At 39.8% G+C, this 26,191-nt stretch overlaps 1 protein-coding gene and 1 long non-coding RNA gene across 2 annotated transcripts in view; both read right to left on the bottom strand.

The window, feature by feature from the left end:
- The window catches only part of dennd2b (DENN domain containing 2B), a 64,836-nt gene that overhangs the window by 24,151 nt on the left and 14,494 nt on the right, over positions 1 to 26,191 (bottom strand). Inside the window, exons 2-4 of the mRNA XM_082149921.1 lie at positions 25,828 to 25,923; positions 18,686 to 19,939; positions 9,574 to 9,710 (exon numbers count right to left, since the gene is read on the bottom strand). Coding sequence (XP_082006047.1) covers positions 9,574 to 9,710; positions 18,686 to 19,939; positions 25,828 to 25,901 — 1,465 coding nt within the window. The 5' untranslated portion in view covers positions 25,902 to 25,923. The remainder of the gene's footprint in view (positions 1 to 9,573; positions 9,711 to 18,685; positions 19,940 to 25,827; positions 25,924 to 26,191) is intronic.
- On the bottom strand, positions 399 to 7,433 carry LOC309484278. Its single transcript, XR_014200813.1, has 2 exons — positions 1,574 to 7,433; positions 399 to 1,081 (listed from the first exon to the last, which is right to left on the bottom strand). It is a non-coding gene; the product is annotated as an uncharacterized lncRNA (long non-coding RNA).

Genomic DNA, 26,191 nt, shown 5'->3' with positions numbered 1-26,191 from the left:
AAGGATACAGTATAAATAAAATGTTGCTTTCCCCTTCAAGAACCTTTGGTAGACTGATGGGCGGCGAGAAGCGAGGACGGGGTGACCTGAATAAGGTCTGCAAGAGGTTTCAACTCTAATGTGGAAGCATACTACCATTACATATACATACACTATGAAATGAAAACAGTTGTGATGCTTAATATTTTTGTGGAAACCATGATACATTCCAGGATTCTTTGATGAATAGAAAGAACAGCATTTGAAATAGAAATATTTTGTAATATTGTAAATGTCTTTAACTTTTGATCAACTTAATGCATCCTTGCTGAATAAATGTATTAATTTCTTTAAATGTTGCTATATATGTATGTATGTACAGTATGTATGTATGTATTGTATGTATGTAGGTATGTATGTATGTATGTGTGTGTGTATATATATATATATATATATATATATATATATATATAGTAGCAAATTTAAAATAAAAAATAAAGTAATATTATATTACAGTTATATAATAGTTATTTTAAAGGGATGCTGCTGTGAACATATGCCCAGGCACACACAATATATATAAATACATATATGTGTGTGTGTGTGTGTGTGTGTGTGTGTGTGTGTGTGTGTGTGTGTGTGTGTGTGTGTGTGTGTGTGTGTGTGTGTGTGTGTGTGTGTGTGTGTGTGTGTGAGAGTGTGTGCCTGTGCATATGTTCCCAGCAGCATCCCTTTAAAATAACTGTGTTATTCATATTGATCTGATTATTGCATCAATTTGTGCCAGGTCAATATAATGAAATCCTCTAATTAGTTATTCTTTCCATGTCACCAATTCCTGCCTGTCAAGAAAGTGTAATGAAACAAAAGGTCTGAATGCTGCCAGTTTCAATATTATGTAATAGCATTTGTGCACATCCCAAACAAAACATTGCCCTACTTTTCTATTGTTTATCTTATTGTAACACATTGGCATATAACACATCTTTCTGCCCTGTTTCCCTCCACTAGATACACAACAGGGGCCATTTAACATTAATATCCTAACCCTAGAACACCTAATCTAATCTGTGTAGTAATCATGCCGATTTCAGTTAGAAACCTAGCCTGGCTAACGTCAGACCTCTTTCTCATTGAGACGTGGTCTGGGAACCACATGTTTATATTCTCGTATTTGAGGCGTGGTTTACGAATGCCCAGAGCCGTTTATTGGCCGCTACGAATGTCTATCAAATGCGCCTGTACGTAGCTCATAGCCAATCGTTTCAATTATACCAGATGACGTATGTAGAGCGACAGAAATTCGACGAGGAAGAAGACGAAATAAACTTGCGTTCTAAACTACTTAGAACACTATCTAAGGCTGCATCGAAAGGTAACTTCGCGTCTGATGCCATGTTGGATCCATAGATATAAACAAACTGCTTCGGTGTGTTGCATAGACGTCGTCAGCGTCTTGCTGCTCCCTCCCCGTTCTGTGATTGGTTCCCTTTTTGAGGGGAAAATCTGGTCCATGGTGTCCAGGCTGCCTAGCAGCGTGAATAAAATTGCGCTGCGCGAAAGGCAGCATGGGGAAACCCAGGCTATTAGAAACCTGGATTTTGGCAGAGTATAAATTAAGGCTAAGATAGTATGTTTCTGTAATACAGCTCCAGGTACTCTACAGAAGAAAGCAATCAGATCTGTTCAGTTCATGTAGGATCCCTTCTGCAACCATTATGTAATATGCTGTACATATTAACACTTTCGCAAGAAAAAAATGCATGACGTCAAAAGTGCTACTAAGTCAACTTGAGCATAATAATCATAGTGTAACTTCTTGTGAATAGCTTGAGAGAAGGCAAATAACTAGCATACAAACAACAAACTACAGCCTGACCTCATGAGATGTACTACTGAGATTTGCCCTAGTGCCATTAAGGCTGAGAGGCACAATGACAGGCCAGATATTGCCCAGAGTGCTCTGTGAGTCTCCCAAACGAAGCAATGTAATGACAGCATGCTGGAGAAATGATATGCCTTCCTGACCACTCACATACAGGAGGGCACTAATCAACTTCTCTACTTACAGGAGCTCCACAAAACACACAGACAAAAGGAGAGAGAAAGCGGGCACCCCTAACCAAAACATACTGTGCTTCTGTTTACACAATAGGGTTTTCAAAGGAGAGGACGTTGAGTGCTTGATGAGTTACTGAGCAGTACACAATGTCAGTATCAGACTACCAATAAAAGCAACAGACGCAACCATTTTATGACTATTTTGCGGTCTTCCGAAGAACACCATGCAGTCATGTGAAATGAGGAATGGCCATCACATGAAATGGCTTTGTGACATGTAAACAAGCAGAAAGAAAAGCCAAAAAACAGGAATGAAAGGGAGTCTATTCAAAATAATCACACACAGCAATATGGCTACTTCTAAGACCCTCAGTATAGGCTAGGGGTGTAACGGTACACAAACATAACGGTTCGGTACATACCTAGGTATTAAAGTCAGGGTTTGGTACAGGTTCGGTACAGCAAGGGGGGAGTGGTAGACTAAACACAAAATTGCTTTTTTCACAAATGTGTATATGTTTAAGGGCTGCACGATTAATCGCAATGATACCTCACGCAATTTGGCAAAGACTGCGATTATTTTATGCTCAGCTTGTCAGTGCAGCACGGCTGATCGGTATAAATGCTGCTCCATCTGAACGCCAGAGGGCGCTCTCACGCAGACACGCCAAATATGTCCCACCGCAGAAGTACAATGGACATCATTCCAGGGGGCCAATGTTTCGGAAAAAACTGAAGCTTCCCCGGGCGCCGCCATTGATTAGCAGACCCCCACCTGCTGTTAGCATTCCATTGACTCCCATTCATTTTGGCGTCACTTTGACAGTGAATAACTTTACATCTGAGGCGTTTAAAGACTCCATTTGTCCATTATTTGTTTCTAAAGAAACACGAAAATGCTCCATTACCTTGTATCTTAAGTTATGGCCCCGTAGAAGCAGTTTTTGTAAAAAAAGGCTAACGATTGCGTCATAACCACGCGACTCTCTGTCGCACAGTAGAGAAATTACCGTATGGACAGGAGGAGAAGCTCGCGGGCAATCGGGGGGACGTGGAGGCAAAATGACAAAATAATTAATCAGAATACTTAGCAAAAGTTGCTCCTGCTCCTAGCTCATGGACACCTCCTACTCACACTCTCCGTCTCTGCAAGTTTTGGAAGGGAATGATTCAGATTTCTCTTGGCACAGCTACTAGAAGACAGACGGGTTGCTCACATCACATCTACGTCGTCAAGCTCAGTTTGAGTCTGCGCAGTACGCTCAGCCATCAGGAAGTGAGTGCTTCTAAGTGACTTCACTTTTCTCTGTTGAATCCAATGGGGTCGCTGTGTCCATTTATTTTACTGTCAATGCATCATTCCAGGAAATACCTATCGGGCATCATACTATTGAATAAACAAAAGATTGAAACGCTTTGATTGATTAAACATGACTAATAAACACACTACTGCTTTATTCTGTGTAAGAAGCCACATCATCTCACAGAAGGATGCTGTTGTTATGAAGTGAGTTTGGAGTAAAAGCATGTTTTAAATGTTGTCTTTTGTTGGACAAGAGGTTCATAAATGCTTCTCATGTTTGAAAAGATGTTTGACGCGTTTCAAATACACTTTATATGTGACTCAACTCACAGTGCTTTCAGATGGAGCAGCGTTTACAGAGCCGTTCATCAATGACAAGCTGTGCATAAAAAAATTATCGCCGCCTTTTCATTTCAAAATCGCAATAAGCCATCTCGATTTAAGTGCGATTACATGTAAATTGCGATTAATCGTGCAGCCCTAAATAAATTATATTATATTAATATAAATTAAACATTTCTTAAGGATAAAAAAGCTTATCTTAGCTAATGCTGTAAATTATATGGGGAGGCCTTAATTACACATTTCTATAATATTAAAGCTTACAATTAACAACAGAGCCCAAATGATTAAATTGAGTTGCTATTTATTTTTATATATAATATTTAACACTCAAATAAAAAACATGTACCGTAAATTGCACATAAGGCAGGTTTTGCAATAATTTCTAAATCTAATTATAAAGTACATTTTCTACTCCAATTCATTTTTGAAATATAATAATTTACACAGTGGCTGTCATAACTTGTTTCAAATTATTTAAACATACATCAAATAATCAATACATTACTAACAGGTAAAGTAAATAGAATAAATAGTCTCTAGCGAACTAACCTGCTGTCGACACTTAATGCCTGAGGTAAATGTAATGCTACGTGAGATGTTATTCTCAAGCTGTTTTATTGATATCTTTCCGCAGTTGAAACACTGGTTGAGAGATGTAAACATACATAATAAAGGCTAGATGTCTCGTCCGCGCTGCTGGCCAATGGAGGTCGACGTCCGCACCTGGCGGTTTGGTTTGTTATAAACGTCAGAGATGTAGTTATGACACTGCATACTTATGAATAATTATAACCATGGACTTCCATATGAAAATAACATTGAACAGAACAGATAGGTGCAATGAATATACACACGCACAAGGTATTTATGTTATTTGATAAATCAATATATAGGCTACTAAAACTCAGTGTACAGAATGGCAACATGAGATATATATACAGTATATACACGCTTTTATAATATGAATATTACTATTATAATAAAATAATTTGAATTATTACATTTTTATTTTAACTTCTTCAGGGTTGGGCCATAGGCTTTTCCCCCCAACATTGCACTGTGCCTACTTCAGAGATCACTGTTACCACCTATTTTGGCCTACCATCAAATGCCTGACCTCTTTAGAAAGCTGAGATCCTGTAGTTTCTTAGGAAACAGAATAATCAGAATAATTGTGTGAAGTACTGGCCCAGAGTTATAGAGGCTAGAATATTGTTTTTTCTTTCTGCCGGATAACAAGCATCTCTGAACTGAACCTAGAGACAGCTAATTACTACAACCACATCCACAAAGATTGTAATTTAGACAAAAGATTAGTTGTCATAAAATCGTTATTGGTGTCAGTAAAACCTATATATTTGAACAGCTCGATTGTGGTCTCAACCTTGATAACTTGCGCAAGTAGCCATGATACACAACTATGCTGCACGATTAAGTCGTTTTTCGAAAAGCTGCAATTTCAACATGTTCAAGCATCCAGAATCATAGCCACGTTAATAACGTTTGTAAGAAACCAAACCGTTTGTAAATCCGTCAAGATTTCAGCGAGATAAGAGTATTTGTGTTCGTGCAGATCATTCACCTTACATCAGATACCAAAGAGCCCGCCAGAAAGCTTGCCTGTGACAAGATGGCCGCCGGTGATGACGTTAGAGACTCCGCCGTAAGACATCTAGCCTTTATTATGTATATCTATGGATGTAAACATAGAGCAATCGTCTCTTCTTCTGCGCACGCCCCCTTCTGGATTGGAGTGTGGCTCGCAAGTGACTGAATGTCTTTGTCATGCAACTGCATGCACTGAACCGTGACGACCATACCATACGGTTCGAATACATGTACCGTTACACCACTAGTAAAGGCCTTAATTTACTTCCAGAGAAATCGAAGCAAACAAACTGGTGTGATGTCATTTCAAACAAAATCAGGCTAAAACAAGGTTTGTTTGGAGTTAATTTCGGGAGTTTGAAACAGCTTGCCAAAGCGAACTTTGCTCTGGCTGGTAAACACCTTTGACTACAATTGGTCAGTGGTGATTACGTAATAGGTAGGTGTGCTCTGAGATTCCGCCTTCTTTGAGGTGGAAATTTTCTCCTCCAGTCAGACACAAATAAAAACATAAACATGCTGGAGAGCTGCTTTATAGTAAACATTGAAGTTGTAATTCTAATCAAAAGCGACACTGATACTTTATAATACTGTAAAGCTGCTTGCTTTAAAGCAATATATTGTTTAAATTGGTATATTATTAAAATTGACTTGACTGAAGTGCCGTATTGCAAAGCTTGTGCAAACATATGCACATCACGAGGATCAGATGCTTCCCTAGCTGCTATTTTAACACCACTGTCATTTTTATCGTGTTTAACCTATTTTGTTAGGGAGGAAAACACAGAGTACATATTTACATATTCATCTTAACGGGCCCTCAGTAGCATTGGCGACTTTGGGATGTTCACTAACAGTATACCATCTAAAAGATATTTCGAACTTCTTTTTACCCCTAGGTGAAGAACAAAAAAGAACTTTGCCATGAGTATATTGGGGCCTTAAGGACTAAGGAAGAAAGTAGCCTTTGTTGAGGACTATATATCATTGTGACATAAATATGTTTCCCTACAAGAGATTTATCTCTTTGTAAATGTAATATGACCCTGTCATCTGGAGATATTTGGCCAATCCATTATCACTATACCAATGTGCATTGCATATGGGGGATATGTCATAACTGCCACCAGACCAGACAGGCTCTGTGCCAAAATGCCCAAAAGTTCAACCTAAAAGGAAGGTTGCAGGCTAACATGTATACCATAAATACTGTTTACGTTTTAAACTTTTTGTGATATTTTAGTAGGAAACAGGGCAGAAACCTTGGGTTATTTAGTGACAGCCTGAGAAAACAGCCTGATGTGCTAACCACAGCTCTGTGCTTCTGGAGACCACCCTTAGATGCCTCTGTCAGACTCTGTTACACCAATCCCTAGCTCAGTGGTTAGAGCTGGAACTAATCAACATTCGTAAAAATGTGCAACCGCAATGCTTGATCCCACACCCGAGGTGTTCGATGGAACAATGGAACCATTGTCATGGGGAAAAGGCTGAGTCACCCACAACCCAACCGCTAGAGACTGATGCACCACCTTGACCCAGTCGCTATCATCATTTCTAGAACAACATGCAGCAAAGGCAGTATTATTGGCTGTAGAGCTAACAATATGACATGTAAACGTCAAGCCTACCAAACAATGACTGTTTCAACTCATTTGCCAACTGGAGACTTATTTAACCAGACTTCTTAACAGCACCTGATGCCCTAGCCTCATCAGCAATAGCAAGACAGAGATTTACAGTTTGGCCACAGGGCAAGACCCATGAATGTTGTAACAATGTCAACCCCCTCAGGGTCTGAGCATTAGTGCACACAGACTATTTCCTGCCAGAAAGGAATTTAGCACATAAAATCAGCCAGCGCCACATGCCAGTACTTCATCACCTTCAGTAGACAAAAAAGGGAATTTAACCAGGGCTTATGTGAAGAGTGCACAATCAGCACAAATGCTATAAAATATTATATATTATTGTTATATAAAAAAATTAAAGTTAATATAATCTTTAAAAAATAAAACAAAAGTTTAAATATATAATAAAAAAAATGTTTAATAAAAAACATGAAAGGATAAATATGAAAGGGGAAAAAATATATACAATATATAAAAATGTATAATTTATGACATTCATACATTTATTATATAAAATAAATAAATAATTATATAAATAAATGTTTTTGTTATTTCTTATAATTATATATGTTATAATTATTATATAAATTATTTGAAATATATGAAATAAAAATATATATTAAAAACTGTTATTATTGAAAATATAAAAACATATTTAATTTTGTATTAATATCTTTACATATATATATATATATATATATACACTCACCTAAAGGATTATTAGGAGCACCATACTAATACTGTGTTTGACCCCCTTTCGCCTTCAGAACTGCCTTAATTCTACGTGGCATTGATTCAACAAGGTGCTGAAAGCATTCTTTAGAAATGTTGGCCCATATTGATAGGACAGCATCTTGCAGTTGATGGAGATTTGTGGGATGCACATCCAGGGCACGAAGCTCCCGTTCCACCACATCCCAAAAATGCTCTATTGGGTTGAGATCTGGTGACTGTGGGGGCCATTTTAGTACAGTGAACTCATTGTCATGTTCAAGAAACCAATTTGCAATGATTCGAGCTTTGTGACATGGTGCATTATCCTGCTGGAAGTAGCCATCAGAGGATGGGTACATGGTGGTCATAAAGGGATGGACATGGTCAGAAACAATGCTCAGGTAGGCCGTGGCATTTAAACGATGCCCAATTGGCACTAAGGGGCCTAAAGTGTGCCAAGAAAACATCCCCCACACCATTACACCACCACCACCAGCCTGCACAGTGGTAACAAGACATGATGGATCCATGTTCTCATTCTGTTTACGCCAAATTCTGACTCTACCATCTGAATGTCTCAACAGAAATCGAGACTCATCAGACCAGGCAACATTTTTCCAGTCTTCAACTGTCCAATTTTGGTGAGCTTGTGCAAATTGTAGCCTCTTTTTCCTATTTGTAGTGGAGATGAGTGGTACCCGGTGGGGTCTTCTGCTGTTTTAGCCCATCCGCCTCAAAGTTGTGCGTGTTGTGGCTTCACAAATGCTTTGCTGCATACCTCGGTTGTAACGAGTGGTTATTTCAGTCAAAGTTGCTCTTCTATCAGCTTGAATCAGTCGGCCCATTCTCCTCTGACCTCTAGCATCAACAAGGCATTTTGGCCCACAGGACTGCCGCATGCTGGATATTTTTCCCTTTTCACACCATTCTTTGTAAACCCTAGAAATGGTTGTGCGTGAAAATCCCAGTAACTGAGCAGATTGTGAAATACTCAGACCGGCCTGTCTGGCACCAACAACCATGCCACGCTCAAAATTTCTTAAATCACCTTTCTTTCCCATTCTGACATTCAGTTTGGAGTTCAGGAGATTGTCTTGACCAGGACCACACCCCTAAATGCATTGAAGCAACTGCCATGTGATTGGTTGATTAGATAATTGCATTAATGAGAAATTGAACAGGTGTTCCTAATAATCCTTTAGGTGAGTGTATATATACATACATACAGTGTTTATATAAAATACATAAAATATTTTAATTAAAAATAAAATTATAAATATAAAATACATATTTTTATACCATTATAAAATTAAATATCTCTTACTAATAAAAAGTTTTCCCCAAGCCATTTTCATATTCATCAGTAGCTGCGTTTACATGGACCCTGATTGTAATTGGACTACTAGCACAGTCGGAATAAAAAAAGTCACATGTAACCAAGTCAATTGGAATGAATTGGCCAAATTTCATTCGAATTGTAGGGGGTGGTTTAAACCTTTTGCAATCCGATCGAGAGGACATGTAAACTTCTCCCTAGTCCTTGTTACAGACTCTCATCCACAGATGAGTGCGGGAAGGGGCGTTTTTACTGCTTGATAAATATAAGCTGCATGGCACAATGGTTCATGTGCTTGTCATCTCCTAATTAGGACCCAAAATCAAAGAAAAGAAGCAATTTAGGAGAATAGTATGCGCAAACAGCAGGAAATTGTAAATTTGTGCAGTGAGCGCATGTAAAAATAAATAAATAATACAATTCCGATTTGAAGCTTGTGACGTAAACACTACGATCGGATTCATCAATGAATTCATTCCGAATGAATTCATTCCGATTGAAAAAAAGGTGCCCTTATAAACATAGCTAGTTAAAACTTTAGCACACAATCAAAAGGGAGCAAGTAGGATCTATCACCAACTGTTGGCTGTTCTTACCCACTATGTCCTCATATGCATTCTCCTCGAGTGTGCTCTTGGAGCTGGGCCGACAGTGGTTCTTCGTGCCATTCTCTGTGGGTGAGGAGGGGTATGAGGAAGGCAGACTGACAGCATCTTCTGACTCACACGATTCTCTGGAAACAAATAGAGATAAAAAAATTAAAAATTAAAAAAAATCACAGCTTTGGACATGACTTTTGATGAAGAGTAGTTCTGTTAGCTTGGCTTAGGGCAAACATCTTTTATTTGCATGATCACATTCAGACCACCTAAGAAGATGAAAGCATCTTTCACTTATGAGGATCTTAAATGTGTCCAATCGCTCAACAGTTTTTCTGGAAGACACCAATTAAAATGATAAGCAACAAGAGAGGATTGAACAACGTGCTTGAATAAACATGACATATGGTTCCCGCCTCTGATCGGATGGTATTTATTGTTTATGTAAAAGAAGCCAAAATGCATTTGCATGAAAATATACACACAATAACATGGTTAGAAAGCTAACCGAAAGTTGGAACCCCAAATTAGCAGTTTGACATGACACAATCTAATTGCTGGCCTATAGTCTCTAAACGGTCAACTCTGGACCAGTCACAGGAATGTTAAACATGGGCTCAATTGTAGAGCAGTAGAAATGCTCCAGTACACGAGGTTCCCATTCAGTCAGTCACGTTCAACGTTACGTCGGAGCCCAAACACATGCAAGCAGTAGCAAAAGGGGCTTTCGCACCGGAGGAACCTTTTCATAGTTCCTAGAACTATTAGCGGAAGTAACCAGATTTTGGGCGTGTTCGTACCACAGGAACTAGGAACGATTTTAGTTGTAGGAACTAATTTAGCTCCTACTTCAGAGTAGGGTCTAAAGCAGCACTATAGGAACTATCCGTGACGTTAGTGTACGCTGATTGGCCGAACGCACGCAAAACACCAGCACCCGCCATTTAAAAAAAACAAACAGACTTGCTTCGGAGCCGAGCGTTTGTGAACAGCGATCGCTCATTACAGTCATCCTTCAACTGAAGTGGATTCCTGTGCAGAGAAACAGCCATTTTAATTGCTAAAAATTGCTTATTTTGAGGAGATCTCTCCTGCCGTTGTGAGGGTGCATACAGCTGTGATTCACATCCTGAAAGGGCTGTGCACAAATAAGTGCAGCGTTTTACCCCTCTGTGTTTCGGCGCGTAAGAGCAGATTTCCTAAAAGACCTTTTTGAAGACATTTCTCCATCCGTGCATTCCTGGATGCGGTCATTTCCTGTCCTCATTTGACAGCCACGATCGTTGTCTCGCATGCCTAGCATGCTGAGATGGCGTTCGTGGGTGGTTCATGTTCTCGCATGGGAACATGTCCACGTCGGCACGAGGGTCGTGACTCTCCTTTCTCGTAAATGCTTGAGTCCCCTTTGTTGTTGCCCAGGCGCCGCTTGTGTGTAAAAGCACAGCTGCGGGTCTGCTCAACACTTTGGGAGACCAAGGGTTACAGCGAGAACTTTCCGCAGGGAATTCCGACGCGAAGAATGCCTCGCCCTGCCCCCATGCCTTTCTTCACGGAAGTGCATGAAGAGCTTTGGCAGTATGGAGGTACATTAATACAAAAATCTGTTCAAAATGTTTCCTCTCTCTCTACCCTCGACTGTGGGGCGGTCAGGGGGTTTGTGGGGATTCCCCAGGTGGAGTGTGCAATGGTCTGTCCAGCAATTGCAGTGCATTTAAGCCCGCAAAGTGCCACCACCTGGAGGAATCATCCATGGCTCCCGTCCAGCGACGGTGAGACAATGGCAGCTCTGGCTTGCTAAGCCTCACAGTGCCACTGGACAGACCATCTCTGCCTTGCATACAATGGCCATCCTGCAGGCCAAAGCACTCAATGCACGAGGGTAGTTCTGAGCCGGGGTTGATGCAGGAACTGTGCACGGTGACTGACCTTGCCCTCTAGGGCCACTGGCCCAACTGGACCTGGTTCCCAGAAGTGAAAGCTTTAGCATAAGTTCTGCCGGGAAGACTCAATTACTACGTCACCTATTGCCTTCACTTCTATCCAATCTTATTCTTATGCTCACTGTATAAAAGCTCGGTACTTACACATGTTGAGTTCGCAGATACTGAAGCGACGATTACCCCCATCCTCCCCACCACCACCAGGATGGTCCTGTCCATACCTCCCGGGGGGGTCGGCTGCGCCCCTGCCTTCGTCTTCAGGCAGGAATTGCAGATCCGATACCCTCGGATTATGCACTACGGACGGGGCCTACGCCAAATGACTTTGTATATTATCAGCTTGCTGAGCTGTCAATAAATGTACGATTTGTTGAAATAATTCTACCGAGTCTTTCTGGTAGAACTGATGATCCTTGCGACAGCCCGTCCCTGGCGGATCCCTCTGAGAAAGGACCTGCTTTCTCAGAGATGGGGCACCTTGTGGCATCTGCGGCATCTGCGTCCAGACCTCTGGAACCTCCACGTGTGGTCTCCGGAGGACTTAAGTGACCCACCGCCAGCGGTAGTTGACACTATCACTTCAGCGAGAGCCCCCTCTACGAGGCGCGCTTATGCTTTGGAGTGGAACCTGTTCACTGAGTTGCTGAGTGGTGTTCTTCCCGGTGGGAAGACCCCCAGAAATGCCCTGAAATGCCCGGTTGTGTTTTCCTTCCTTAAAGATGGCTTGGAGCGGAGGACAGGGGTTAAAGCAAAAACAAAAACAAAAGTCTTGACTGTAACATTTTCCTCGGCCAAACCCCATTCCACAGCCTGTCACACACCCAGTTTAAGAGCAGTTTTTTTCTTCTTGTAATTAGGAGTATAGTGAGTACATGCTATACCTTTACAAATTAAATACTCAAAGAACATTTGCATTTAAAGAAAGGCCATTTTGAACTGCATTTCTATTATTTACACACTTTTATGAAATTTTCATGTTTTCAATCTAATACTTTTACAAGACTTAACTCTTTGTGATGTAGACATACAAATAATTAACCATTTGCATAACTTTAATACAAGTTTTTATTTCTCAAATAAAAATCCAACAGAGCTTTTGCCGCAAAGTGAGCCAATATCACAAAATATATAATATAATATTTGTTTTTAACCTAGCCATTATACCCTGGACAAAATAATAATAATAATAATAATAATAATAAATTCAGTTTTAACCTGAGCATTATAATAAGAAAAAATGTTCTAACTCAACCTGTTAACACTGAACAGAAGAGGGAAATTAAAAGCACCAGCATCAAAAAGTGCATTTATGGTAGGGATGGGCATTTCAAGCGAAAATAATATTCAATGATCGCTGGGAATTATTTGATTATTATTTGAAAATCGCACCCCTCCCCCATATGCTCACTGGTAAAATGCGTTCGCTCAAATTCTGCTCCAACCTTAAATTTCTCTGTACTGTAGCCATTAAAGAAAACACATTTAGTTTCATATATGTTTGAATAATATAATGTTATTTTTTTATTTCATCTATGTTGATTATATGAAAAGTGAACAACGTGAGTAAGATAGCATCATTAGATGCGCAATATATCGGGAGACATATGGAGTGGATCAGACATGATTTTGACCACTTCATTATGTTTTGTTTTGTATAAAGCCTTTCTTTAAAGTGAATTTCGTTTTGTATAAATTGCATCTTAATTTTAATCAATGTTTCATCAACCAATTGCCTAGATTTAATAAATGAGAAGCAAATATAGCAGACAATATAATCAGGACATGCAAGGCTCCACTCCAGGGTTTGATCATATCCCCCTCAGCAAGGTGAATACACCTCATCTTTTCTTAATTTAAGACCTATTCAAACTAAATTTAAGACATTTATTACACTATTTGAGAAAAGTAAGCCTATTTACGGCCTTAAAGTTATGAAAAGTGAATTTAAGACATTAAGGACAGACGGGAACCCTGCAATTGACGGAAATCCATCATAGGCTCGCTGCAATTAACAGAAATCCGTTGTAGCGATCGAGAACTGTCGCATCACGATGCCATTGATGGCAGGTCACTGGGAAAGCACAACCTGATCATCAGGTTCCTAAGAGGTGCCAGGAAGTTAAATCCTCCCAGGCCGCACCTCATACCCTCCTGGGATCTCTAAGTCATCCTTTCCGGTCTACAGAGAGCTCCATAGAGCACCTAGAGTCATTTGAGCTTAAAATCCTGTTTTTAAAGACAGTTCCTGACCGTGCTCGCTTCCTTCAAGAGGGTGGGGGACCTGCAGGCATTTTCAGTGAGCGAATCGTGCTTAGAGTTTGGGCCGGCCCTGTCTGATACCATCCTGAGACCCCGACCCGTATACGTGCTTCAGCTAAGAGCAACTCTTTGTCTGCTTGGAGGTCAGCAGAAGGAAAAGGCTGTCTTCAAACAGAGGTTGACCCACTGGATAGATGTGGAGCCGGGCCCCCTTGGGGTGAGAGCTCACTTCACTCGGGGTGTTGCTTTCTCTTGGACAATGGCGCATGGCGCGTCTCTGGTAGACATCTGCAGAGCTGCGGGCTGGGCGACACCTAACACATTCGCAAGATTCTATAATCTCCGAGAGGAGCCAGTCTCTTCCTGTGTGTTGGGTACAAACAGGTAATGTGTGGGAAGACTGGCTCGGTGTCTCGCTTGCGGCATCATTCCCCTCTAACAGAGGGATATAAGCGCCTACTTGCTACTGCAGAGATCTTCCATATGAAGCACTGCCCCACGGGTCAATCCATATGTATAATCTCCACACGTTACCTCCCTTTGGGCAGGCTGTGGTCTCTCTGTAGTGTGTTCCCCTCTTTTGGTATTGGGCACGCTTCCCCAGCGTTACCAACATTGGTTTTGGCTGGGAGCAATGGGAATTGAAATCCAAAGCACTCTTCCCCATGAAATGTCACGATAAAGGAACAGCAGCTATGACCATTCCCACAGTAAGTCCTGTCCCTTTCATCCCGAATGGTATGGAGGCCTTCCCCTCGGGCTTACTTGGGGTGCTGGGTAGGTTATGATATTGTGAGAGCAGTTGCCAAAAAGGCATGCGGCAGCTTGTTAGTATCTGCATCTCCAACACCCGTAACACAGTTCAGTGGCTATGGCGCTTTCCATAGGGACCCCATGACGTCAGTCCGACTTAACGTTGAACGTGACTGACTGAATGGGAACTTCTAGGTTTCTATTTCTAATAGGGGTGTAACAATATATTGTGTCACAATATATCGCAATACAGAAATGCAACAATATGTATCGTGGATAGTGACAAGTTTTAGTGTCAGTACTACATTAAACTACATAATGTTGAATATAATGTATAATAATGCAATGGGGGAATATTTGTAGGTCCTGATAATGCCAAATGACTGTAAAAAGTGGCCTACATTATTTTAAATATATCTAGTCAGTGACAGAGTGCAAGCATATTCGTCTGATATAATTCTGTTTTCAGCTTCAGAATCACGAATATTTTTATTCTGGTGTCACTATTGTCCTGTGCATTGGTTCCCAGCACCAAGCCTATTCATTTACACCCAACAATAATATAAAACTTAGCATTTTAATCAACAGTACATTTTTTGTTAACCTTTTACCATATGTCTTGGAGTATCGCAATATTATCGTATCGCGAGTTCAGTATTGTGGTATCGAATCGTGACATGAGGGTATCGTTACACCCCTAATTGTAGGAGGGAACGGAGACGTTAGACCCCCCATACCCCCATCCTGCCACAGCCCTAAACCACCGCTGAATGGCCAGGATCCCTGTCTCAGATCCTCAGCAAAACATGAATGAAGTGAGTAATGCCAGTCATATTTATACCCGTATTTATGGTGTGATTCGGCATGCAAATCTCACCGGCCAATGTCCATTGGCTCATTTGTTACCACTTGGAGGTGATTGGGCTCCCAGGTGAGACCCCATGACGTCAGTCCGATGCAACGTCTCCGTTCCCTCCTTCAGGGAGCGGAGGTTACATTAGTAACCTAGACGTTCTCCATCTCGAGAACCTGGCAGCTCTCCATACCCAGTAACTGGGCTAAACAATCTTTGTGCCAAAGATCATTCACAAGGACATGAGGAATATAAGCTATAAACAACATGAGAGCCCTCAAAAAAGCCAAAAAAGCAGCACCATGAAGCAGTGTTATATCAACTTAACAAGAGGAGATGAAGCAACGTCTCTGAGGTCTTTGAACCTCCAAAAACATTACATTTTCTGCATTTTACTGGTGGGTTTCTAAAAATGAACTCAAAAGTGTTTTATGGAACTGTTGAAGTTATTGCTCATGCTATTTTTGGACTTCTGAACTAAATTTGGAAAATTAAACATTAATATATATAGCATTGACTATTTCAGCAGTATCAGTTTGATGTGTAGATATGTGAAGATGTGAAGATAAAAGAAGGGAAAAAGATGATGTGTGCCATTCACAGAACAATTATGTAACATTTGAAAAAGCAACAAATTCACCTAATATGGTAAAATTATGAAACCCTGAGAAAACTAGCATCTCCATGTTGATCTCTGCTAGTCGTCAAATGCCTGACAGGAAATTTCATTTTGCTTACTTGATTTGTAACATAAGAATCTGTGAAACTGTAGAGGCCAATTCACTGTGAGAGACTTTTAAGTCAGAAACAAAAGCCAATATTTCAAAGTCCAGAGCTATATCAACAAAACAAATGCTTGGCCTGTGGTCCTTATCCTTTTCAACATTCTTGGGACAAGTTTTATACACTTCATTATCCAAGAAAAATAAATGATCTCTTGTTCGTGGGGGAACCGACTAAGTGGAAGTACACAAATTCAGTGCTTCTCAGTCATTTTCTGACATGTTATTTCTTTCTCCAACACAAATCTGCCTGTCTAGTCTTTAGTTTGGACTTATTGGAGGTTAACATCTAGATATTAGAAACTTTTAAATATGACAAATCTCCATAAAACAGTACTATGACATGTACTACAACAACATGGAGCAATGTAGACAAACAAAAAGTTACACCGCTGAAACTAGGGAAAAGCTATGATGTTTTAAATAATACTTAACCTTAAAATTCTCTCATTATTTACTCCTCAAGTATTTCCAAACATTTCATTGCTTTAGTGATATTGACTGTATTGCTGTAACGATTCCTCGATTTAAGTCGAGTACTCGATTAAAAAAATCCTCGATTGCAATTTGCCGTGTCGAGTAACCGGAAAAATACCAGAAGTGGTGCGTACACAGACGACAATCCATGGACCGCAGTATTACACTGTTTTCTAAGGCTACAATTTACAATAGTGCTAGTGCATAATACTATTGTGAAATCACCAAGGCTGCGATTCAGTTAAATAAATAGCACAAGGCTTTAATTATTTACATGTGTGCAGATTACATGTTAAAATTACCTCAGCTTCGTTCCCAGTAATTGGTGCTCCACGCAAACTCAGTATCTGCATGTTTGTTTAGATTTCCAATAACGTGCATTTGGGAACGCAAAAAGTCGGACGCGGTTTGTGTTTCATAGTTGCAATGTTATCATTTATAAGCGTGGAGCGTCTCGGGTTTCTCCAACTCCATCTCTGCACGCTTTGAGTTTGGGTTGCTTAACGTTCATCTGGGAACACATGTGTGCGCTTCTGCGCTATTTCAAAAGATTTGTAACGTAACGCATTTGTAAAATCTACGCCAGCACAGGAGAATACATAAATATGTTTCTAAATTGTTGTTCATCGCAATTTCAAAATAAAAGTTTAAACTCTCGCTCTGAGTTTGCATGTTTTGATGTGTTCTTGTTCAAAAAATTACAGCGGCTGTTGCATTTCTATCATATAGAATTGACCAAATATTAAAGGTTAAGTGGACATTTGAATTAAATGTTGTTTGGCCAATATTAAACAAGGATTTGATCATGCCATAGTGCAACAACAACTAACACCAGGCCGTTGACGCCCTCTGCAGGCATTTGTTATAGTAATGTACATAAGTTATGTTAAAGGAACCGTATGTAAGATTGTGGCCAAAACTGGTACTGCAATCACTTTCAAATTACTGTAGAGCAGTGTATCCCCTCCCCCTCCCCCCTGACTTGAGGTTGCCAGTTAGGCTGCAGGATCCAGCAGGAACGTAGGCTGCTACAAGGAGCTTCCAATGGCAAGTGACGAGTCCTACACAGTAAGTTTTTTTCTGTTAATTTATGTTTATGCTTCATGAGAGATGTTTTGCGAAGAAATTATGTATCGCAAATTTTTTTGCAACGTCTGTCTTCAAATTCTTCTCCGTTTTCAGCCGTCTGAAATACTGAAATTCAACTGAAATTGAAATACATTTCTTACATACGGTTCCTTTAATATTAGTTTATATAATTTATTTGACATGGTGTATTTTAACAGTGTTGTTCAATAAAACCCATATGATTACTTACTTTGATCCTTTATTTGAACCAATTTTTATTGCTTGTTATCATAAATTTGTATTTTAAGTCATTTTAAAGGCTGTTGTTTAACTTGGATCTCTTTTTTTCCCACTTAAAAAAAAAAAAATCTGATTACTCGATTAATCGATGAAATAATCTGTAGAATACTCGATTACTAAAATAATTGACTGAAAATCTTTCCCTGCACCACAGCTCTAATATCTCATTCACATTCAAAACACCATTTTTGACATCAGAATGGCATTGGTTCTTGTGCAGTATGAATAAGTAATTTGTTAAATGAATGAATGCAACTGTAAAATACATCTTCAGGCAGCATCCCTGCAAAGGAGATGTGACAGATGCTGTTTTCATGGGAAAATAATGTACAACAAACCGAAATATATGGTTGAAGACTTGGAATATAGCACATGGCAACTGTATGCTTGCATTGTATGAAAAATATCAAATTAAATATTCTCCTAAACATTTTTATATAGGTTGAAGGTACCTATTAAGCATCACAGCTAGTAAACGTAAGGTTGTCCGTTTGATCCTCACAAGGAGCAAGCCCTGAGCCATCACCATTGTGCCCTTGAGCAAAACACTTATCCCCAACTTACGTTGTGTATCTGTTACATGATTCTGTGGATAAATTAATCTGCTAAATAGCTACATACTACTATACGGACAGGCATGCCATTCATCCACTGTTGAAGATAATCATGTTTCTCACCTATCTTGAGTCTTCTTGGGCAAGCTTTCATCTGTCTTGGAATTTCTCATTATAGCAGGTGCTGGGGTGGAAGGAAGTGGAGGTGGAGATTCAGCATTGGGAGGTAGTCCATTACCAGGCAACAAGCCTCTGTGATTCCGGTTGGCATCATACTCAAATGTTCGTTTGGGTTTGGGCAAAGGGTTCACTGTAATTCCTGAAGAGTCCTGTGCAGTAGGGAGTTCTGGGCTCTCTGATCTGGTAGAGCTGATGCTGAATCTCTGCTTGAGCTTAGAAAGTCTATCAGAGCCTGGAGAAGCTTCAGGTTCTGTGGCCACAGAACAGATGCTGCTCCGCTTGCTGCCACAAGTGCTGTCCAAGTCCTCGATCCCACTGATAGTGAAAGACTTCTGTCTGGACTTGTCAAGGCCGTAGCAATTGCTAAGATACTGCGGTGGGGACGAAGAGGGACTTTCCTTTAATACCTGTTCAATTTTTTTAATGCGGCTGAGCACGGCTGAGGTCTCCTTGCGTGCCGAAAGCGTGCGGAGGAAAATCCCTGAAGACTCTGTTTTTGAAGGCCTTTTCTGGAACCTTACAGGAGCTTCTCGATCCGATACATGCTCATCTTCCTCAGTCTCAGGGTAGGAGCACTCAGAAAATGCTGTGCTCATCCTCCTCACACCCTTAAAGTCAAAGGTCTTCTCGCTGCAGGGTGAGGACAGCAGACTTGGACAACCCTCGCTCCCACCTCCAGGCCTCTTCTCCAGGCAAAGGCTCATCCTAGGCAGAGCCGCCTTCCGACCCTCCCATTCCGAGATCTTTTTGCGTATGGCGACGGATGAGCTGCAGGTCCCAGTACAACTAAGTGAGAGTGTGCGCTTGTGCCCAAGCTTGGTGGTAGGTCCTACTGAAAGAGTACTCCAACTGAGGGGTCCAGTATTCAATCCATCCCCCACAGGGGGGGTCTGTTGTGGCTGGTTCTCCTTCTGATCCTGGTTATCACTGCTTGGTGGCTTATGGATGGTGAGCCTCTTGTCCAGACAGCTAATGCTCCTAGATTTGGTGAGCCTGCTTTGACATTCAAAGTCAGTGGAGAGAGAGGCGCCACTCCTCAAGTTGGCAGTCGTACAGCTCCAGTTCTTTTGGGTCCAGAGTTTAGTGTCAGCTTTAGCGTACCTTCCTGGCTGACTGGTGTCCTCACTGCCAGTGAGATGAGAGGAGCCTGGCTCTTTTCCAGTAGTAAGAATTGGAGGTGAGGACACAGATTGACACCTGAAACAAAAGTAAATCAGCAGAAAGATTAAGAAATCCTAAAAAAAAGTATGCTTGGCACAGAAGAGTGTTATATCCTCACAAACACTTACTATGAATAAGAACACAAAAAAATACTAGTTACTACAAAATGTGTTATAATCAGAACAAGTAACATAATACTACAAGTAATGCAAAAGGAGAACTTTAAAAATGATTTCAGATAAAAGGAAATATTAGTTGTCTAATATGGGAAAGAACAACAACCTGACATAAATTTGGCGGTATAGAATCCTTCACATCAGTGGTGGCTGCTGGTCTTTCAAAGAGGGGAAGCTCATTTTCGGCCTACATCATAAAAATTGTCCATTTATTTATACGTAAATTCTGCCCTACGTTCCTTTTCAAGAAAATGCTCTGTGACCATGTCGTACCAACTAGGCGTCTTTTCCAGTGACTTGACCAGTGTCCTCTCAATGGCCAGCAGACCAAGAAATAGGTTGCAGCAGTTTGTCTTTCGACTACACTTGCAAAATCCGCGATGGGACTGAGCTCGAATAGCTTCAGCGTCAGCGACTTTTTATAGTACAAAATCGCTGTCAATCAAAATGAGATGCAGTCTTTCGACAGACCCTCCAATCATCACGCAGAAGCCCAGGCCAGCCCACTCCTCCGTTCACCCCCAGAGACGCTGAGCGTCCGTGGGCGGGACATTAATGGCAGCATTTATCCAATGACCGTCTAGTTTCGAAGCACTGAAAAAAACTGTTCAAAGCAGCCCAATTGAAGTCAATGGACGCTAGGCTTCAACAGTGAAGTGCACTGTGACGCTACGGGAATGTATGAGAAGGAAATTGAGTCAGCCGACCTGCTATATGTAGCTGATTCTGAACGATTTCTGTTCTAACGCATTTTTAGTCAATAAAATGTTAACACAATAGTACATATTTGACCATACATTTTTTGACATTATAGGGGAAGCCGAGCTTCCCTTGCAGTCTTAAAGAAATCCCCACTGCTTCACATCAAGCCAACGTAAACAGAATTACAAATCATTCCACACAATCATTTTGAAGAACATTTATATGGACCTCCCAAACAAAAAACATTGAAACTATTAAACTTGAGGAATATAAATGAACTCACCCTCACTAACCCTCAGCTTTTTTTCTTAGACGTATGTTCTCTGTAGCAACTGTTTGTTTCTCTTTGCCTACATGGCATCCTCAGGCCGATTGTTCACTTGAGAGAGACACTTCTCACTGCTGCGCAATGATATTAAAGACCCTGCTGACCTCATTTCAGTCTCCTCAGACACACAAACACTTTCTCATCCACCTCAAAATCTAATGCCGCTCATGAGCTTCCAGGAACTAGAAATCGACTTGGCCCACACCTCAGTGAAATTAAGGCAGGCAGATCTGATGTCACAGCGGTGGTTAGAATAACAAGTTGAAGCTGGGAGGAAGCCAAGAGCATGATCCAGGGTGCAGGTTGGGACAGATCAACCAAAAACCTCACCATAACGCCCTTCCCATGAAAAAGGGCAGAGAAACACCATGGCACCTGCAGTCTCGCAGGTGTTGCATGGAAATAAGTGTACAGTCATCCCCCCACATTTACAGTACAATATACAGCACCACCAAATATTACAAGCAGACAAACTTGCACAATCTGTTGTTCCCAACTTTAAAAAAAAATCGAATTCATTTTACATACCAAACACAGTTCTGTTTTAAATTGTCAAAAGGTTCACCCAACACAGGCATTAACTGTATAAAATTAATTTTACTTTATCAAAAAGAAACCACTATATTCTACATTACCATCTACAGTAGAGAAGGGCAAATATGAAAAAAACAAAACAAGTATTTAATATAAATATAAAAACATATATACTACTGTTCAAAAGTTTGGGGTCAGTAAGATTAAATAAATGTTTATTCAGCAAGGATGCATTAAATAGTACAAAAGTGACAGTAAAGACTTTTACACTGTTCCAAAAAAAATCTATTTCACATTAATGCTGTTCTTTTGGCATGGCTTTCAAAGAAAATATTAAGCATCACAGCTGTTTTCATGATATTATGCTATCTTCAGCTGAGTTAAATCTTTCATCATTACTGGCATAATAAACTTGTACTTCAAAATCATGTACACAAAAGAGCTGATTCAGAAGGGAATTAAAGAAAAGGGTATAATACTTCCTCTGAAGATAAAGCTGTAGGCCTCTTTGCATGAAAAGGTGACATATTTGAGTCTGACTGTAATGTGTGTTAAAGCAGATTCTTCAAGTTCAACCTTTACAATGGATCCCCGGCCTGAGAAAAAAAAAAACGTCTTATCCTGGCTAATCAAAGGGGAGGGATGGACAGATGCCAAATCTGTCAAAAGGAGATGGAGGATATTGTTTAGGAGGACAATTTTTGCATCAAGGCTGGTGTTTATAGCACAATTAAAGTTATATAATCTTTGGTCAGATGTTTTCTATAGAATAACACTGCATATCTAAATATGTCTCCACAACTGTCTGAACGAAGACTCCAACAAAGCATAAATTATTGTTTTTATAACTGCAGTATTAGGCTCATGTAAAATCCTTCGCTCAAAGAAAAGCATCAGTTTGAGAATGCTTTCATTGAATCCGCCATGAGTTTGTGTCTGTGGTCTGACGAGGTTCTCTGAGAGGCCGGACAGGGCCAGTAAAAACAAGGCCAGCTCTGGGGAAGCCAGCTGGTCTGGCCACACATGGACCGAGTGGGATGCCAGAGCTGGTTTGGCTCTTTCTGGGTCTTGAGGGCAATGTCAACCACAGGCCATTTCCTGTTGGAAAGCTGTGCCAGGATGGTGAAACTATGAGGTTCCAGGAACACACATCAAAAGAAATATGTCAAGCCCAGATCCAGTGGGTTCTCCCCCACAAAAATGTGGATATTTCATCTGAGATTGAGTTATTTTTTCAGCTATTATCTTTGCTATAAAAAGGGCATATTCTCAGTGCAAGGCCTACCTACCGCCACCCTCATCTGACATATCTGCTTCTTCAGCATTCTCCTATGCTTGTGAATTACAGCTGAAGCCGTATTATCCATGTCTTGGAAGAGAGACTAGCAAAAACTATGCCATCATTTTCCCCACACTCTTCTTTGCATAAATCACAATTTACTTTGATAAATATTTCTGACATCAGAGAGTGTTCAAAGGTAATTATGAAATTAACTCCTCTCACTCTTCAAAGACGTTCTTCACTTGTTCTGATAGCAACTGCAAAGATCCATAGTTAAGCAAAGGCCACAAATAGAACAAAGCCTCTTTTTCTAATCAACTTCCTGGCTTTTACTCATAACCAGGATGTTTACTTTAGCTTTGTATACAACAGTTTGGCCTATGAAGCATCGATGGGCTCATATGTCTATTTCAGCAACTCCTCAATTATGGATAAAAGTTTTGGTTATCATAAGCAGTCGTTGCCTATGAATATTTAGGCAAGCTGTGGAATGGAAACAATTTACCAACTATTTAGAGCTGTCAAATCTAGCACATCTAACTATGAATATACAAAATAAAATCTTCATTCTTCATACAGAGTAAATGTGAATTGCTACAAAAACAACGGTCCAGATTTTTTTCTGATACATTGATCCTCTAAATCTCAATCTCAGAACAGAGCTAAAAAAAAATTATGTTCTAAATTAAACTAGTATTATTAAGCCCTGTTCACACCAAGAAAGATATCTATAAAGATATCTAGATAGATTAGTGTCCACGCCAATGGATGATAGCATTCTGTCCATTATAAGAGCGCACTACAGTTATGTAGCCTGCTGCTTTTAATGGTTCTTTAAATTCGTGTAGATTCAGATTGACTGTCAATGTTTTTATTGTTAATCAGCTGGGAAAAAATCATTCTGAAAGTGATTCCAACAATATTGTTCCTCTATGTTGTTATCATTATAGCTGTGGTGTGGCCTTGGCTATTCTTATTAGAATAATTCTTAAAACTTTATAGTTAAACTAGTATTAGTTCTCATCCTAGCTCTTAAAGGGCCCAGCAAGCAATAGCCGTCATTTCACCTTCTCGGTTAACTACAGACCCGATATAGTCCGGCTATGAGTAACCCACTTCTAGCCAAAATAACCTTGAATTTGGTTACATGTCGTTTTTGCCAAAATAACTTGTGAGATGTTTGACATTCCATCATGTAAGCAAAGTCAACAGTTACAAGTAGAGGTCGACCGATTCATCGGTTTTGCCGATTAATCGGCACCGATAGTTGATTGGTGGAACTATCGTTATCGGCAAAAATACATACCGATAGTTTTTCCGTTGCTGGAGCGGCTGAGAAGCGCGCGCTGTCATTCATTACACAGTAAGAGAGAGCTGAGAAGGGTCTGCTGGCATCATGCAGTACAAGAGCGGCCTCTAGAGGTGTAATAAAAACTATCGCTGATGCCTCGTGTTGTTTATTTCGACACGTGATGCTGCGTGCTGCACTGAGAGCACACGCTGCGTGGAGAGCGCTGACATCAGACGCGCGTTCACCGACAGCTGAAAGGTAGCCTATGTATACAATACATTTTGTCATATCATTATAAAGTGATTCATTTGTTGACTAAATGCTGCATTAGTAGAGAAAGAACAGCACAACTGTATGTTTATTTGCCTTCAAGGCTGAGAGGACGCTAACATTAGTAGTACCTCAAGCGGTTAAAACACTGACAAAAATAAACGTCCGACCCGAATGTTTAATGTCACAATTGTTACCATCTATTTGCATTAGTTTATATCGAGCTGGTCACTTTTATGCATTAAATATGCAGAGAAGTTGCATATTTAAAGACGAATCAGAAAAGCATTCGATTTCAGTTATTTTTTCATCATCACTTTAATACATATTTTGTTATTTTGATCAGATAATCATCAAGTGTTTATAAAATAAAAGCAAAAGTGTGAGACTATACATGTAATATTAATGTCATTTCAATGCTCTGGCGTTGTAGATATTTAAAGTTGGCCATCTTTAAGCATGACTGTTGGATTTATATGAAATGATAACACTTACAATAAAATTCCATATGTAACATTAACTAAGGTTAATAACTGCTGTTTAAGGATTGTTCATTATTTGTTAATTAACATGTACTAATTTATATTAAGTACAATATATACATTTAAATTAAGGTTTTTATTTGTTAACCATAGTTAATGCACTATTAAACTAACATGAATGATCAAGGTGCAATTGTATTGCTCAAATATTATACAGATCAAATTTTGTTACTTTTTTATTCATTAAGTTGGCTTGAAAAAGAACAGTTTAACAGTTACATTTTTTAAGAGCATTACTTTTTGTTTCAGTTTGAATGAATGTATTTTATTGACTTCAATATTTATTCATATTTATACATTTATTTCATTTAGCATGTTTTCATGGTTCAATACAGTTTTATTATTTTTATAATAGTTTTACTTGGAGTGTTATGTTTGTTTTTATCCAGTATCAATTTAAAAAACTATCGGTTGATTAATCGGTTATCGGCAAGTATGGCCCAACCTAGCTATCGTTATCGGTAAAATCCACTATCGGTCGACCTCTAGTTACAAGGTGTTTGGTTAAATTTCATTGACATGTTCTATGCGTAGCCTGTGCGTCTATTATTGGGCTATGGTTAGACGTCTATTAAATTTTCACTGACATCCCATATTTCGTTTTGTTTTAGCCTAGACGTAAGGGCTGTGTTTGGACGGATATTAGACATGTTTTAAAAGCAAAATTGCTATATAATAGTGGTACCGTCATTTTGTGTTGCTGTTTTACCACAATGGTCACAAACAATAGCTTCCTGTAAATAACTGAAAAAGCACAAACAATGGACAAAAACTGCTGACTCATCATCATGACTCTCACCTGTCTGAGTTTTCCTGTGGATCTTTAGCCGCTCCTGATCTCGGTGCAGTTTTGGAGCTCTTGTTGGCAGTCATCTCCCTCTGACAGCTCCCTCACCTGATTAAAAAAAAGTTACTTTCATAAGAAAGCTGTATCATGACCTTTAATGTACTATGATTATACAAATACTGCATTTCTGAACTGCGACCATAAACCAGCCGATCTCTCTCTATGGACAAGACAAGATGTATTAAATGCAGATGACAAAGACTGTTTCAGTTTGATCCGAAAACATATTCAATGAACAATGTAGAGAGTGAACTGGCTATGCATAGTGGGAAACTTTTCTTTCTAGTGATTTGAAATTCTTGGCCCAAAAGACTAA

Source organism: Leuciscus leuciscus (genome assembly GCF_965113295.1).
Source record: "Leuciscus leuciscus genome assembly, chromosome: 2".
In the NCBI taxonomy this organism is placed as follows: Eukaryota; Metazoa; Chordata; class Actinopteri; order Cypriniformes; family Leuciscidae; genus Leuciscus; species Leuciscus leuciscus.
The sequence above is the reverse complement of the archived record's forward strand: the minus strand, read 5'-3'. Positions and strand labels throughout refer to the sequence as shown.